General features: G+C 32.5%; 1 protein-coding gene across 1 annotated transcript in view; it reads right to left on the bottom strand.

Moving 5' to 3' along the window:
• Positions 1-17,982, bottom strand: part of Hasp (Hig-anchoring scaffold protein) — a 146,497-nt gene that overhangs the window by 88,797 nt on the left and 39,718 nt on the right. The window contains exons 2-3 of the mRNA XM_068769131.1: positions 6,340-6,497; positions 4,090-4,192 (exon numbers count right to left, since the gene is read on the bottom strand). Of these exons, the coding sequence (XP_068625232.1) occupies positions 4,090-4,192; positions 6,340-6,497 (261 nt within the window). The remainder of the gene's footprint in view (positions 1-4,089; positions 4,193-6,339; positions 6,498-17,982) is intronic.

The following is a 17,982-nucleotide window of genomic DNA, read 5'->3' as shown; positions in this document are numbered from 1 at the left end:
ATTGATGTCAATGTTTCAGTTTGTGAACATAGCCCTTTATTTGTGAACTATCTTCTAAATTTCAAATACTTTTTTTATTTTTTTTTTTATTTTATTTTACAATGTTCATCAACATAATATAGTTGTTGTTTTAACCTATAGACGCCCAATGCAAGGCATAGTCCTGTTCCAATGATATCTATGGGGATAACTATACCATTTGTATCCATCCTTGGTGTACAAATGTGTAAATAAATAAAAATATAAAATTAAATAAAAATTATGCTCGTTTCCACAAAATGTAAATAGACTCAAATTGAGTTTGAGTATATAATATATTTGCACCTAACGAATGTTATAATATTTTTGTTATATCTGCAAAAATATGGAAAGGATCCCGACAATGTTATCATCAAAGAAACGAACAAAAAAATATGATCAAAAATTCCTTTGCACTGTTCAGATTGATTTGCAATGGTAATGTAATACAATGGTAATACATTGAATAGCAACAGTAGAGAGAGAAAATCAACTAGCTAAACATAGAGTAGTGTATGCAATCAGCATCGATCTTTTAAACTGACTTCGAAAGATAGATATTTTTGTAATAAATTACCTCGAGTCGCGGGTTCGATTCTATATAATTCACACTTTGAGTTTTAAATATACAGAATTGTCACTGCTCACAAAGGAACTACCTGGGGATGAGCGGCAGCAAACTGCGTACCAAAATACCACACTGAGATCGCCAACCCACCCGTCAAGAGTGGAGATTATATTATACTCCACCATAAACATCTTTGGAGATGCAATACCTTGCAGTGGCTCAAAAGTTTCTTGAGCGGTGACCACAAGTCGGTAGACGAGGCGTGGGTAAAGCCCAGATTAGGTAGACCAGCGACTTCGTTAGGGTTACAGGCAGCGCAGGACATCGAGGCGATTTTTAGGTGTGCATCTGCCTTATAGTGCTTTCTGAAGCTTGCAATGTAGGCATACATTGGTATCGTGTATAAAACTTAATGTAAGGTTAATAGTGTAAGTATATTTTACAAACGAAAGGTATTTCTATAAGAAATCTTTATTGAGGAGAGAGTCACGAGGCGACTCGATGCGTAACGATTCTCGTACTAAATACGTGATCACAGTGAAAGCGATGCTTTTGTTATGCGATCCCTTGCTATACTTTTTTCATTGAGATTTATATCTCGATATAAAGTTTCATTTTTCATTTTTGATACAATCAAGTGTATAAAAAATGGCAACACCGACGAAAAATTTTTTTTGGTGTGGTAACTTTAAACACATTAATTCTTAAAAATAATTATTTAATAGACGTTGTGTAGTTAGATAAAAAGATGTTTAATAAAGCTTTAAATAAAACATGAAATAATTATATAATTAACACTTTGATCGACGTGTTTTTGTTACAGTAACCAATTGTAAAACAATTACCTTTTGATTCGATGGTATAGATCATTGTTCCCCAACGTGGGGCCCACGCCCCACAGGGAAGCAATTTGATTATTAAAAGAAGCAATTCGAAAATGGACTTTACAACATTAATATAAAAATTATGTATGTTATAGGCTTTTAAGATGAACATGGCACGTCTAGATAATTGCTAAAATAAACACAGACATCTTTCACAGTAAGCAAAGTAAATTTAGATATCTGATTGTTAAGTATTTATCTATATCTATTGAATTGTTATTACAACGAATTTTATTTATATTTTTCACTATATTGATTATTTGATATATTTCGTTACATTATTTTAATTTTATTAAGATGTTATAATATCTTCGCCGTGGTCATCTATTTACACTTTCATACAATAACACTTTGCTTAACATTTATTTTGTTTATTGCATTTGTTTATACTTGTGTACATATGTTCGACGGTAGCCCAGCGATAGAGCACAGCATTGCGACCGTAGATTGCAGGTTCTATTCCCATGACACAATCTTATATAATTCACACTTTTTGCATTAATTATATAGGATTACCTCTGTTTAAAAACAAGGTTCAAGAGGATGGAAAGCAGTGTCGTCTGTTTACTATAATTCTACACTGCTATCATCAACACCTGCGAAGTGTGGCGATTATGGTATATCCCCCCTCAGATTTATTTAGTGGAGACCTACTTTTAATTGTGGGTATCTATAGGTTGAAAAGGCGATGACATTATGCTGATGATATTTGTAAAAAATATTTGATGACAAATTAAAATGAAGAACGTGTTTTGTTGATCATCTCTGCTCGATAGCATAGCATCCTGTGTACAGTGCGATTTATCGATACAAACAGTGTTATGCAATTAGTATTACACAAGCCGTTAGGTGCATCGAACGGTGCATCTTTCGACGTGGCATGGGAAATCATTAGTGATCGCAATTATTGGAACGTGAGGAAATATTTCAGAGTATTTGCTTACAATTTACCCTCTACTTTTCGCTAACTATAGCGCTATTAGCACACTTTTTTATTTCATCATCATTTCAAGCCATAAACACCTACTACAAGGCATAGGAACCCGGATATCTATAAGAGATATACTATAATCGCGATGCTTGGAAGGTGGATTCGCGATTGCAGTGATATGGTACGGTGAAGATGTTGCTATCCATCATCTGGAAACTACTTTGTAAGCGGTGGCAATCCTATATAATTAATGCACAAAGTGTGAATTATATATAATACTATATTCTGGGAATCGAATACGCTACCTTCGATCGCAAGTCTCTTCTACCGTTGAGATACCACTACTCGTAGTCCAATACATTATCGATTTATATATTTATTCATATAAAACACTTTTTATACGTTTTATGTTTAATGACGAACTTATTGCATGGCATTCTCTACCAGTTAACAGTTAAGCGGTGCAGAATAAAATTAATAAAGGTAAGTGAAACAAGTTAATATCATAAAAGACGATAAATAAAATAAAGTAAATTAAATCGAGAGGAAATATAATGTCATAAAAACATCTTATATAGATATACTAATGGTTACTTCTTAATATAATTACATTTATGTAAATATAATAATTAGTAAAATCTAAAATTTTCTTTATTGTATACTGCAAGACTGTGTGATTATTTTTCTCGTTTTAATTCTTAATGCTATAATTTTTTTTTGTTTCATTAAACCTTAACACCCTTCTTGTAGTTTTGATTACGTAAATATTTAATTGCAAGGTACAGCCTTTTAAATCAACTATGGATTTATAGGTACAGAAAAGAAAAACATAAAATTAATTTGATACATTCGTGACAAGGTGTAGTAGTGTTATATATATATATATTGACATACGGAACACGGCATGCCCTCACATATTTCGCAACGCTTTTCAAAAATATCACTGTGCTGACTATTCGGATAGCATGTCAGTAAAATATTCCATTAGTACGTTGAAAACATGATTCGATTTAGTTTTTATATGTTTATAATGGTTTATTACATTTGTGGAGTCAAACACAGTAATTATTTTTGAAATGAAAGAAACGACTTTCAAAACATTTAACTCAAATTATAGATAATTTAAATAATTTAATTATTATGGTAAGTATATTTTTCATATACATATTTCTATGAAATTATTAACCGAATGTAAAGGATAAAGAGTCACGAAGGTTTAATAGGAGTGTTGAAGATCGGTAGAAAAAAAATACTAGGAAAAATATAGTCAAAAATGAAAATAATCGAAATTTTAGAATTTCTATATGGATGAAGAAACTGAAAAATGAAACAGTGAAGCAGTAAAATTAGCCCAATAGCGGACGAAGCATTAGGTCAAGCAGGCGAACATCAGTTTCAGGTGGTTTTCAAGCGGCCGTTGAGAGGTTGCCATAAACCTGCATAACTCAACAGCCTCTTTACCCTCTCGTCATCTCAAGTCATACCAGAGAATACCTTTCACCATTTCCAAACAAGTACATAACGGCGTATTAAGCGCCTAGTGATCCGATAGCTGATATATTATGTTTGCAGTTATTTAAGATTTATATAAATTGTCTAAAATAATACATTATTAATAAAATATCAATGTTTGTTCATATTTAGACAAAATAAACGGTTTTATAAGAAAGTTTTAATTTTACACTGACCTGGTTTGATACAAGACATTCCACATGCGCCGTCGCAGAGGCACTTTTTCTTCTTACTTTTGCAGTCTTCGTCGGAGGAGCACTTGCGAAGACATTTTTGACCCTTTAAACAAACAGACTATTTAATTACAAGGTCAAAACGAATACACGAATACACAAAAAAAATATTTAAGTCATTCCTTCATTAGCTTTCAATATACTGATTATATATGATGATTATATATATATGACTGGTAACACTATATTGATAATATAGTGTGACCAGTCACAACTTAGTGTTGAAACATGGTCTCTAACACTGGGTGTCGTTAGGATGTAATGTTCTGGATTTATCTACGAAATTAAATAAGGACTGCAGAGATTTGTAGACAAAAGAAAGTAGCCAATACAGTCCTGCGATAATTCTAAAGTCAAATGTAAATAAAATTCGAAAAAAAATTTGTCAAGAATTTTTTCTAAACGAAGTTTTTCCCTAAGCTGTTAATAAATAACTTTTTATTTTTCTTAACTATAAATATAACATATGTGGTGATTTACAAGAACAATGTTCAAATAATAGTAATAGTGATTATATTTTTATTTATAAATTTAAGTATTAATATTTATAATTTTAGAAATTTAAGATATATGATAGGTTGTGAATTGATTTCTTATGGGATTTTATTGAGACTTTAAATTTGTTTATTAATAATTATAGCAAGAGAAAATTTAAATAAGATAGAATTTCATTCAAATTTTATTTATTTAATTTCTACTATTGACTTTTGAAAGGAGTCTGACGGGGACGTAAAACTGGTCTGAGTATATGCATATATAATAAAGTTATATAAGATATTTTAAACCTTCCATTTCTTAGTTTAAAAAAATAAATCTTACTACAGACTTTAAGAGTTTTTAAATTTGATCGAAGTGTCTAAAATTTGATTTGTTGACTAATTTAAACAATTGATACTATAATATTTACATGAAAAATTGTTGAATTTCATCTAAAAGAAAAACTGTTGAGTTTCTGGTCGGCTCTTTTCAACAAATCAACGTTCAGAGCCAGTGGTAGCTTATTACTTATAATGTTAAACTAATCGACGATACAAAAACACATTTTGAATTTGAATTTGCTCTTATATCAACCCCATCAGAGGAGCAAGTAACATTTCTTTGTTAATGGTTAGGTAACTACGAACTTAGACTTCAATATATAATAATATCACCTTTAAATATATACGACTTAAAAAACTAAATGATCATTAGGTTCGATATTCAGTTACCATACAAGAAATATATTTAATCGTATGACATCATTAAGTAAATCTATAATAACGGCTTCTTATTACTTTAAGTTACGTCATAGCTTGAGAACGACTTAATCGATTTCATTATTAAAGTTTCCTAATGCCAAGTAGCGGGATCGTATATAAAAAAGTGAAAATTGCGCAATAATTTTAAGATTTTTGCAAATATAACTTTTGATCGCAACATGATCTGTCAACTGCTGTAAACTACGTAGTTTTAAGGCACGTGCCTTTGACAGTTCTCTTTGAGGTTCTAATTGATTCATAGTTTTCATATCTGCCGATAGGCGCCCACTGATATGCATGGGCGTGATCGGTCAACGTATGACGAAGTTCAGCTAGTTGCATATGAAATTTTAATTACATTTTTAATTTTATTAATTGGCCTACTGAAAGATATATAAGAGATGTGACATAATTAAAAAGTTTATATTTCATATTATCATTCGATGATTCATACATATTTATAGGCGATATTTATTTATAAAAGTGTGTAATACAGTATATATCATGTTAAACGTACCATTATATGACAATTGTAAAAAATTACGAAATGGAGTTAAGACTATGATTGGTATTTATTGGAATCAGGCGTTACCTTGCGGAAGTCCATCCTAAGTAAGAAAAGGACCAATATTTAGCCACTTCCGCACATGTGCCAATATTGGACCTTTTCTTACTTAGGATGGACTTCCGCAAGGTAACACCTGATTCCATTAAATATTTAAGATCAGCATGCCTAGCTGAACAGGCGCGTTTTTACATCAAATTAATTAAATTACATCGGGTGGCAGCTCAAAACGTTTGGTTTAACCAACAATGCAAATAAAAAACATATGCGGAAGTGGCTAAATATTGGTCCTTTTCTTACTATGATTGGTTTTTTGGAAAGTCTCCATGTTTATTTGATTCATACTGAAATGTTTTTTTTAAGTTACCTTGTAATGCCCGCAATACTTACAAGTAGAGTAGCCTGCTCTTCGTCACGAGGACACTCAGCGGAAGGTGAATTACGAGGGTTCTTATAAACGCGGCCGTCGTCGTCGACCTCGGCGCGCACCTGCGGCGTCGTATCGTCGTCGTCGTCGTCGTCAGTCGTCGGGCTGGGCAGCGACGACACTGCGGAACAAGAACTATATTGTACCGACTAAACATAAACTTATTATTTATTTATTTATCATTATTACAACGTGTGTATCGCGGACTGTATGCTATATAAACATTCTCTACCAGTTAACCTTAATAGGTGCAGAGGAAATTAGTAGACATATAAAGGTAGTAGGTAGGTAGGTTTTTTTTTCTTTTTTATGGTCCCCGCTATTGGGGACCTCTCGTTCCCCTATCTCGTGTGGGACAGGGACTTTTTATTTTTTATAATTTATTCATATAATTTTTTATTATTATCATTTTTCTCTTTCATGTATCATATTATCTGTCGTACTATTTCTCATTCCATTAGCCATACATCCATCGTCAACCACTGCATTCTAGGTTTCCTTACTATTTTATTTTGCAACATTACATTTATTGTTCATACATTTAACACATATTTTCTTTATAATTATCATATTATATTATACTGTTTATTGCACTATTTTTGGTACTACTTTATTTATTTTATTTCTATATTTTAGTGTTTGCTTTACTTTTTTATTCGTATTCAAGTCTATTTGAATCTATTACTGTGTTTTATTTTTACCTACGGCTTTTATTACCACCTTCCTGCAGTAGCAGGTAGGTAGGTTGGCAGATAGTAGGTAGTGGTAGTAAGGCATATAGGTATATAAATGTATTATAATAAAAACGTTATTTAGTTATTTGATTATGACTTTATAAATACTATACTTATTATTTAATCAAATAAAAATCAAAACGTTCTTTATTCGAATATGTTGTTCCAAGCACTTAAAAACTGTCAATCAATATATAATGACGACTTTGTTAGTTCTACAGGAAGCCAACACCGACTCGGAAGGCAGTTCTATTCAAAAGAGCCTGTGAGAAACTTTACAGTTGCTCTTTACAAAGGAGAAAAGTGTATTTGACAATAATTAGCTTTCTGAGTGAGCATCGACCACATTTAATTTCACAAAATAAAATCAGTATATTATTCTTGGATAGAATGATATGCTTTTTTCAATTATATATTTTTAATATTGATTATAAATCTTTCTAATGGCAGATCTCAAATTGATTTTGGAACATAATTAAATAGAAGGATGCAATATAAACATAAATTACACATATACATATGATATTTAATTAAAAAATAGTAAATGTTTAGCCTGATTCGGAACGTTCCCTTGACTTATTATATTATATATATTTATAATGTTAAACTAATCGACGAAACAAAACACATTTTGAATTTGAATTTGTTCTTATATCAACTACATCAGAGGAACGAGCAACATTTCTTTGTAAGCGGTTAGGTAACTACGAACTTAGACGTCAATGTATTGAAAATATCACCTTTAAATATATATATACGACTTAAAAACTAAATGATCATTAGGTTCAATATTCAGTTACCTTACAAGAAATGTATGTAATCGTATAAATTTCACGATATTTAAACAAACTTTTGTAAATTTTAAGTAGTAAAGATAATTGTATCATAAATACAGATATTGTACAGGTTATATTTACTATACTTTCGTTCCCATTAAAAAAAATTTTTTTTCAAAGTAAATGCATGTATTTAATAATTAATATATGAATTATAGGGCTATGGTAGAGTTCTGATACTTGCAATAGTAGATAGAGTTTGAACATTAACTATATAAGATTGTCACTACTCATAAAAAAGTTTCCATACGATGGGCAGCATTGTTTCCTGCGTACCATAATATAACTGTGACCGCAAACGCGTCCGCCATGCCAGGCGATTATGCTATATTCCCCTATAGATATTTTTAAACCTATGACTTGCAGGCTTCTATGGGTTGAAACGATGACGAGGTTTTAATTATTCAGATCACAGTCACTTAAGTAATGAAGAAAAATTTAGTGATTTCTTTATGAAATCGAATTCAGCAAAAACTAGATTCGCAGACCAACAAAGGTAACTTATATAGCCTAGAGAATAAGAAAGTTCAAGTTTAGAAGGCAGAGAAGATAGCACGAAGATCGGATGGCTGGCTGCTTTAATGTTCTGGAGTGATCACCTCGGATTGGCAAGCGCATTATTAGACGTATATCTAGAAAGTAGAGACCTGGTTAAAGTTCTCGGAAAATTCTGGATGCAGGTCGCTTTCCAACGATTCTTTTGGAAGTATATGGGACAGGCCTATGGTACGTAGTGGACATCTTATATGATGATGATTTAATAATTAGTCATGTAATTTTGTGATATCTGCAGTAGGTATAAACTAAATTCATTTTTATAAATTTTTACGCTTCGCTATTTCACAAGTACATAGCAGATTTCACAACGCTTCTTTAGTATGTTTTCTATTTTGTTACAATGTAATTTCAATGAGCATATGTGAAAAGATTTCTACGGAAAATTCTCAGCGCGTTTTGAGTTGAAAAAAGGAGTTAATGTAACGCGATTTGCATGTGAGAACGGCGTGGATAGTCACGCTTCACGGCGTATATGAGCACGTCCACAGTCATAAGCGGAGCGGGTTCACCCGCTAAAGCTCTACCTTTAATCGCTCTAAAACATCTTTTACTTAGTTTTGGTAATATTTTATAATTTGGATTAAGACCGGATTCAAGTCTTCGTGAAAATCTAAAGCGTTGACCTCCTGGAGTAGATCCTCTAATGCAAGACCAATAGATGCGATGCAAGTAGAATTGAGTTTGCGACATGTTACGTATGGCTCCTGTCTATGTACCCGAGTAAACTATTGATACAAAGAAGAAAATAAGAAGGCTCGTGGTCACCTAGAGAGAAATGGAGATAACCCTCTCCTTCTCTCTCTCTCTCTCGCTCGGAGTTTCGCTGCGAGATCGGATCAAAAATGAGGAGATTCGCAAAAGAACCAGACGTAGACGAAGAATTGCTCATCGGAAGTGGCAGTTGGCTGGACACATCGCTCGTGCAACTGATGGCTTTGGGGCCGAAAGGTTTTCCGAAGACATAATAAAGGTCGCAGGTAGTCGCTAGACGCGGACAGCGCGAGACATCATCTTGGTGTTTTTTTGGGCGTCCATCTGCTGAAAATAAGAAGTAGAAGAAACGTAATCATCACGACCTAGTCATAATTCAATGTTCTGGCCGGCGATATATGTATCGTATTTTAAAATTTTAATCAATACATCAAAAATAATTTTTATTATGAATTTTCCGCTCCTCTTGTCACTATGTTTTTACTTCTCGTTAATCCCTGTTGCACTCGGCCGTTACGCGACCACTTTTACCGGAACGACATACGACGCCGTCCGCTTAAAAGCCGCCAAACGGTGACCGCACGTAAGGGACCCTGATGGATTTCTATTACATTTAGAATCTTATTATTTACATCGTTATTGATTATATGTGTAAATAAGAACAAGATAGTCAAGGTGGCAGGACGTTACTAGATGTATGCAGTAGTTAGAGTAATTCAAAATCCATTAAAGCAGAAGTGAGCAACATTTTTAATCAACGGGCCAATTTAAATATAAAACCTATTTTCTGTGCTGCACATAAAGTAAATTAATAATTAACAAAACATTATTTATAAAAAGCAGTAGAATAAAAACACATAGTTCAAAAAGATATAGATTTCATATTCAATGTAAAGCAAAATAAAAACGGACAAGAAAACAACACATGGTTTTTTTAAATTTTCAATAAAAAGTTTGGTAATGTTTTTTCGATATAAACTGATCAAAATGGAAATGATGAGGCAGCTACATATACGGAGTTTTGTAAACGTGTATCATTCGGTCTTGATAAGAGGTGATTTTTGATCATTTCCAGGTTCGAAAATAATTTTTCGCAAACACACATACGTCCGAACAGAGATTTGTAAAAATTTCCTACGTTTACTGACAAAAACATATATTTTTATCGTACCATCATTAAGTAAGTCGTCACAAAAAATTCTTTCGGTCTAGTATAAACAACCATTTTATTATAATTAATTTTATAAACATATCTTAATGGGAAAAAGTCGATAAAATAAATTAAATTTTGGAAATGCTTAGCGGGCCGCTTAAACATGTTTAATGGGTCGCGTGTGACTAACCCCTGCTTAGTAGTACAACTATAGTAAGATTTTTGACTCAGTTTCGTCCAGTGACACGTCTAATATATAAATAGTAAGTTGATAGTTGCCATTAAAGGGGAGCAGAATCTGATTCTATTTACTATCAAAATGACCTCTTCTGGTTTTCTTCTGTGACCAGTTATCACTATAAATGATTCTAAGTGGACAAAATAAACACGTACCTCACACTAAAAGAATTGATATAATTTTCCTTTTTATTAATAATAACAATTAACATATGTAAATATTTAATGGAATCAGGCGTTACCTCGCGGAAGTCCATTCTAAGTAAGAAAAGGACCAATATTTAGCCACTTCCTGAAGATGCCCCGTGGAGGGGTGAAACACGTGTTGAGTAATTTGGCGGTGGCGGTTGTGTGATTCGCATTCGCATACGCATTTATCAGCGGGCTGGCGGGCGGTGCATTTCGTTGCACGACTACCACTGCATGTATGGAAGTGGCTAAATATTGGTCCTTTTCTTACTTAACATATGTAAAACGTATATTACATATGCTTTGGGAAAGGCCTATGCCTTCCAGTGGTTTTTGGCTGCCATGTACAAATACGATTAACGTTATTCAAGCGTTTCAAAATTTACTAAAGAGTTACAAAACAAATTTCAATGTTTAATATATTATTTTCATATCAAATGGAAACAATATCCAGTCTTTATAAATGAAGCGGTTCAAAGATTAAAAGTTTTCATTTTCTACAACAAGTCAACGACATTTCAATAATTATTTCGGCGTAGAACAAAATTATGAAGAACAATAAGACTGGAAATTTATCGTGGCACGAACAGAACAATTGTTTAACTCGGCCAAGATATAAATCCGTCGAGTGGTTTCACCGTCATAGACAACCGTTTTTCTTTTCTCTTTGTTTTACTTTTTGTATCCTATCACTGTACACAGATCTATTGTAATTATTTTTAATTATCCATTTGATAATTAATTATTTTATTTCCTACTTTCAATTATAATTATCCCTGCACGTCTATGTATTTTAAAAGATGATCTATCTTTAAATACATATGACATATTTTAGTAAAGGCATGTATGTAAAAATTAACGTGAATTTTTATTTGACATGTCAAACATTACCCAAATCGGATGTTTAAAAATGATAAAAAATATATCTATATTTTATCAACATGTATATATATATATATATATATATATATATATATATATATATATGTGTGTGTGTATATATATCGAATATATTTAAGTGACACGTAGCGGGTAAGGAACAACCAGATATACTATATATCAAAATGGCCTCTTTGTGGACACTTATATATCTTAAGTATAAAACCTCCTTTAATCTGAACTCTTTGAAAGAATATAGAACTAATGCTTAGCCTGGTAAAGCCTGTTTGTCCTTCTTTTTACGTTGTATTCCTCACTGACGATCATGGCCGTTTTTATAAAGTACTTCGTAAACTCTGTTACACCATCTATGCGACAAGCACAGCGCGATTCGTTATCTTGGTTGGTTTAGACCTGATCACACCAGCACATGAAGTGAAATCTTTATATGTAAATAAAAACAAACAAAATAGTTTAACTGATATTATTGGTTATTTATTACATTTCTTTTTTGTTTTAACACGTTCATATGTACTATCTAATAATGCAGAAAAGAGATATTCGCGCTTTTTTTTATTTGGTTTACAACTCTGTATACACAACGATCTTACTTAATGCTTACGTAAGAAAAAATATGTAAATTCTAAAACATGTACTAAAATTAATTTTAACAAAGGTCAGAGAACCAAAAATTCATCAAAATTTGATCTCATTTCGTTACTGTAAGAGCAAAATCTAACGAGTATGTTGGTCCACTTTAATTCGACAAAATGGCGGCCAAAAATATTTACATTTCTCTATTTTATTATTCATAATTTGAGTCTCTATGAGAAATAAGTAAATAAATTAAAATATTGACTATCGCATTTATTCTCTCTATACATGTATTGCGTGTCCACAAAAACATTAGCGATTTTCTCAGGAAGTAATGTATATACAATGTAGATACCAGAAGCATTAATTGCGTATATCGAGGTCTCGAGTTGGTATGTCTGTTCACTGCTAATGTACATAGGCTTTTATAATAGGATCACAGAAATGTTAGAAAACAACAACAACAAATTGGTATAAAAATTGTAAGCGAACATTTCTGTCATCATCATGATCATAATTTTAGACATAAGTTGTCCAGAACTGGACACAGGCCTCCCCTATAGATTTCCAAGAGGACCGGTTGAAAGCGGGCTACATCCAGCGTCTTCAGACGAGATCAACAAGATCTCAATCCACTACATCACCAGCACATTCTTTACACGATATACTTACAAGGCTACCTCTGTGAGAAAGTCAAAGAACTAGTGCAACAGAGTGATTTTTTTTTTTTTATAGTTCGCAGACAACTTTTCACGAACTCACGACGATCGAGACCGAGTGCCGGTTAGGTGTAAGGATCCAGGAGACCACAGTCGCCTCCATTATGAAGGATAAGGAACTCAGAGGGTCTTCCCTCAAATTCTGCAGGGCAGTGGCAATAAATGCAATAAATCGGAACAAAACGTAGCCAGGCAATAAAATTATTGTAATTAAAATAAAATATAAATTACTTTAGTAATAAAACTAAACTGTGATAAAATTGTGATACATAACTGTAGAAGAAAGGTAAAACAATAATCTGTGATAAATAAAATAGTAATAGACATAACTGCAGTGTTTGAGAATGGAAGAATGGAACGGAATAGAAGAAAAAGATAGATGGAATAGAGTGAAAGAACAGAGAGAAATATAATATGAAGTATGGAAGAAGAGTATAGAAATAAAAAAACACATGTGAAAAAAAAGATTATGAATCCCTGTTCCCACATAAATATGGGTGGAACGAAAGGTCCACAATAACGGGGACCATTTAAAAAAAAGAACTCACGACGAAGCTATGAAAACTCGCAAGACTGTCACCGTCGACGTCAACAGGAAAATAGTGCAGGTTAGAGACCTCCCTTCCAAAGCCTGAAGGCTTTAGCTGCCATCTATTCGGCGCACTATATAGCCTGCGACTTTGAATTTCCAATTAGCTGCGCTATATCCTTTACTTTAGATCATCTACGGATTTTATTCCCGGTTCAATCTCGTGGAGAAATCCCAGCCATAGTTCTCTCCATGGTTCATCGAGCGACTGTAACATTGCGTATGAGACTCGAACTCTGTGTTGAAAAGGTGTAATAAATTACTAGAATATTATGATAATATTATTGAATGATTTCATATGTTTATCCTTCTATATATGTTTACTTGTAATTATATAATAGGTTTCATAATATAGTATTAATCTTTTAACTATATCATTATTCACATACATGCCTATATAGTTATTCATATATTTTGGTCTCGTGGGAAATTTATTCACTAGATACTGTTTGATTACATCGTATAAGAATGGTACCCCATGTATATACCAGGCTATTACAGGGTAAAACACAATAGTTTTCACGAACTTTTTCGCATAGTAACGTATTTTCAAAGGCTGTAGCTTTATACTAGAAGATCTCCTCCTCCTTCAGTCATAACTCCTACTACTGAGGAACGTGACACCTTTTTGGAAAATTTGTAGTATATTTTTCAGAACGTATTGCTTCAAAGGCTGTGGTTTTCAGGATATTTCGGATCTGATCGAACCAGCATGTGGGGCTACAACCTCGTGGGCGTCTTCTTAACTTTTATTTTAAGTTATCGCTTCTCCTGGCAACGTTACTGTAAAAACTCAGTAATCTGATTTGATATTTAGTGGAAAGGCATTTGTTTAATGGAATCAGACGTTACGTCGCGGAAGTCCATCCCAAGTAAGAAAAGGACCAATATTTAGCCACTTCCGCACATGCAATGGTAGTCGTGCAATAAAATGCACCGCCCGCCAGCCCGCTGATAAATGCGTATGCGGCAAACAATGCGAATCACACAACCGCCACCGCCAAATCACTCAACACGTGTTTCAACCCTTCCACGGCATCTTCAGGAGTTATGTTACAAACCAAACACAGAAAGGCATTTGGACAAAAAAAAATATAATATTTTTATTCACTAAAAATGCCTGTTATTTAATGTATATAGATAAAATAAATGTAAACATAGAGCATTAGAGTAATTAACGAACATCTAACATCTTTGTGAAATATTTTATTTTATTTTTAATAAATATCATTGAATCGCAGCTTACCGCCGTCAACGACCTTGATATAAATGAAACTCGTACCCTACATAACTAGATTCACCTTCCGACTACCCGCGGAGTCTTTCAACGCATTTATTAAATTAATGAAAGAAATTAAATTTTAACGGCCTTATTATAATGAAAGGAGGCTTTTAGGGAAAAGTAAATATGTATTTATTATATATTTCTCAACGTGAATAACTTACTTATTACATGCCAAAAAGTTTTACTATAAAAATTAATTAAATAAAAAATCCTAAAAATTAATTCGTTCTCATTGGACGGAGATAATTATAAATATGATATTGATTGCTTTTGCAGTGTTGTTTATTTATTTATATATGTATACTGATTAAGTTTCATTTTATGTGAAAAACCATGTTGGTAAATCCGGTTTGAAGGAACTTTGATATAAAGTTAAATAGTTTGCGATCTAAAAGTTACGAGTCCAGGAGGTCCTATGATCATTATGTGTTCCGTTATGTACTAAACCGAAACATAGTCTCCCATTTCAGGTTTCAGAAGCAAGCAACAGGCCGTGGTGCGGGCTATGTACAGGATTTCTCTACGAAATGAAACCAAAAGGAAATGCATGCGTAACATAATCCAGTTGATTGCCAGGGTGAAGTGGTATAAAGCAGGTCACATAGTTCGAAACGGATGGCCATTAGATTCTAGAACGGAAGCCACTGACGAAGAAAAAGAATAAGAGGAAATTAATTTATTTAACATTGGAACTTTTGACAACTACAGTAATACCCCGCTTTACGCGAGGGATACGTTCCATAAAAAATCGCGTTGATGATGATGATTAAACATAGTCAAAAATTATCACAAAAAATACAAATCATTTTAATCAATCACTTTAATTGTAGGAACACTTTATGCAACACATACTCTTATTTTTTACGGAGAAATACATCTATTGTCTTTTGGGTAACGTTTTGTTTACGTTCTTGTAAAATACGTTCATAACACCCAACACTGTTTTTAATTGTTTGACAGATGGTCAAAACACCATCGATTGATGACTACATTATATTTATACGCAATCTTTCGCGTAATTCGAGGCATTTGAACGCGAAATTTGCAATTCGCGTTATAGTGAAACCGCGTATAATGGGGTCGCGTAAAGCGGGGTATTACTGTATTATTTTTTTTAATCTATTCTATTTTAGACTGTACTTTGCTTTGCAAAGTGTTTTACATGAAACATTTTCAACGTCGATTTCCTTGAAGTTATATTTTTATATTGCTATATCTTCTAGTGAACCTTTATTTCATAAAATCTCTGTACACAGTATTTGATGTAAGATCACATTGTGTTCGTCTAATCTCTGTTGTAACAAAACACAGGCGCCTTTTGTGAAGCCGCCATTGTCAGCCATTATCCAGTTTGTTGTTCCATACAAAGGCCATTTTCAATTTCATTCGGATAACATCGCAATGCTGAATTTATACGGTTTTTTTTTTTTAATTGAAAACTCCGAAGACGTATTTTTTTTCATTTCTTCAGCATCATTACAGCCGCTAGCATCCATGGCTGGTTATGAACTTCCCTGAAAGACTTAGACGAGTTGGACGCGGTCTAACCAGCGTCTTGAAGGCTCTGCGGCCAACTAGTATTTGAAAATTTCAGTAGATATTATATATGTTATATATTACGGAATAGCGCAGCTATTAACACAAATATTCTAACATTAACTATTTTTTTAACTATTTGTATTCGTCTATTAATTATTTCTTTTAAAGACATAAATATATATGTATGTAATATATATGTATGTAATATATATATATACACACATATATATATATATATATATATATATATATATATATATATATATATATATATATATATATATATATGCGCTCTCTACAAAGCTTAGGCTTCCCCCAAAGATATCTATGGGGGATATAGCATAATCGCCACGCTTGGCAGGCGGGTTGGTATTCGAAATATGGTACTATGGTACACAGAGAACGCTACTACTCATCCTTTAGAAACTTGTTTGTGAGCAGTGGCAATCCTATATCATATATATAATCCTATACTAATGCACAAAGTGTGCATGTAATCTATATTATATATTTTACCTCGCTTTGCTCCGTCGTTTTGCATTTCTTTTTGCGTCGCTGCTTAATTAGTACTAGTTTTCACTATGCGTCGTTAGATTTTCGAGGTTGCGTTGTTTTGAGTTCGAGTCTAATTTTTCTTTTTTAATTTTCTTTTTTTTTTAAAGATGGCGACACTTTTGTTTCTAATTGCGCCAAGCCATCAAAACTCGGGGATTCTCTTTCTAACTAAAAATCAACGCAATTTGAATACAGTTTTATTTTCACTTTGTTTTGGTAATTTTAGAGGTCAGTTTCAATTACGTAGTGTGTTGTAATATAGTGTATTGTGGTTTTTTAAAAAGAGAATTAAAAATTTATATAAATTTTTACGAGTTATTTCTGGTTTCAAAAAACGTAAATAATATTCCAATTTATTTGTTGGCAGAGTAATATTATTTTTGTTTTTTAAATATTCACTTTGTTTAAATTTCTTTTTAAAAAGTAGTAATTTCGGACCCTGGAACCTATTTTTGATCTTTACATGGTTTGCTATAGAAAATCTTAATTCACTTTGCAGCGTTCAATTTGCGTCGTGTTTTTTTGGAACGTAACCACGACGCAAAGTGGTGGTTGGTGTATATACATCACTTATGTGATTTAAATTCAAATAAATTATGAAACTATAAAAACATTTAGTATTCTATAAAGTAGCTGTAAAAACTATTATTTCGTGTAAAGTTAAATCGTTTCAGTCTTTATCCCTTTGAAAATAATTACGGAACAAACAAATGACTTCCGGTTGTCGGTAAAACAAACGTACTTTAGTGCATAACAAAACAATTGTTCTACAAAAACAAAGCCGGATGCAATGTCTGTGGAATTTTGTCGACTATAAATAACATTATGGCGTGTCGCGTTTCTGAATAAAATTTGCGAGTTTTTAAAAACCTTTGTCCAAAATATGCATTGTTATAAATACACGTGCATTAATTTTACTAAATTGGACTCTAAATTATTAGACGAATAATCTTGTACCGAGTATCATTTAAAAAAAAGAATTTATATTCTAGCAGGCTTATAGATTATTGTATAATGAATACGAGATA

This window comes from Battus philenor, unplaced genomic scaffold (assembly GCF_028537555.1).
Source record: "Battus philenor isolate CCGP_79_NKW_IND1 unplaced genomic scaffold, ilBatPhil1.0.hap1 SCAF_27, whole genome shotgun sequence".
Classification (NCBI taxonomy): domain Eukaryota; kingdom Metazoa; phylum Arthropoda; class Insecta; order Lepidoptera; family Papilionidae; genus Battus; species Battus philenor.
Note: the sequence above shows the minus strand (reverse complement) of the source record. Positions and strands in the feature narration are given on the sequence as shown.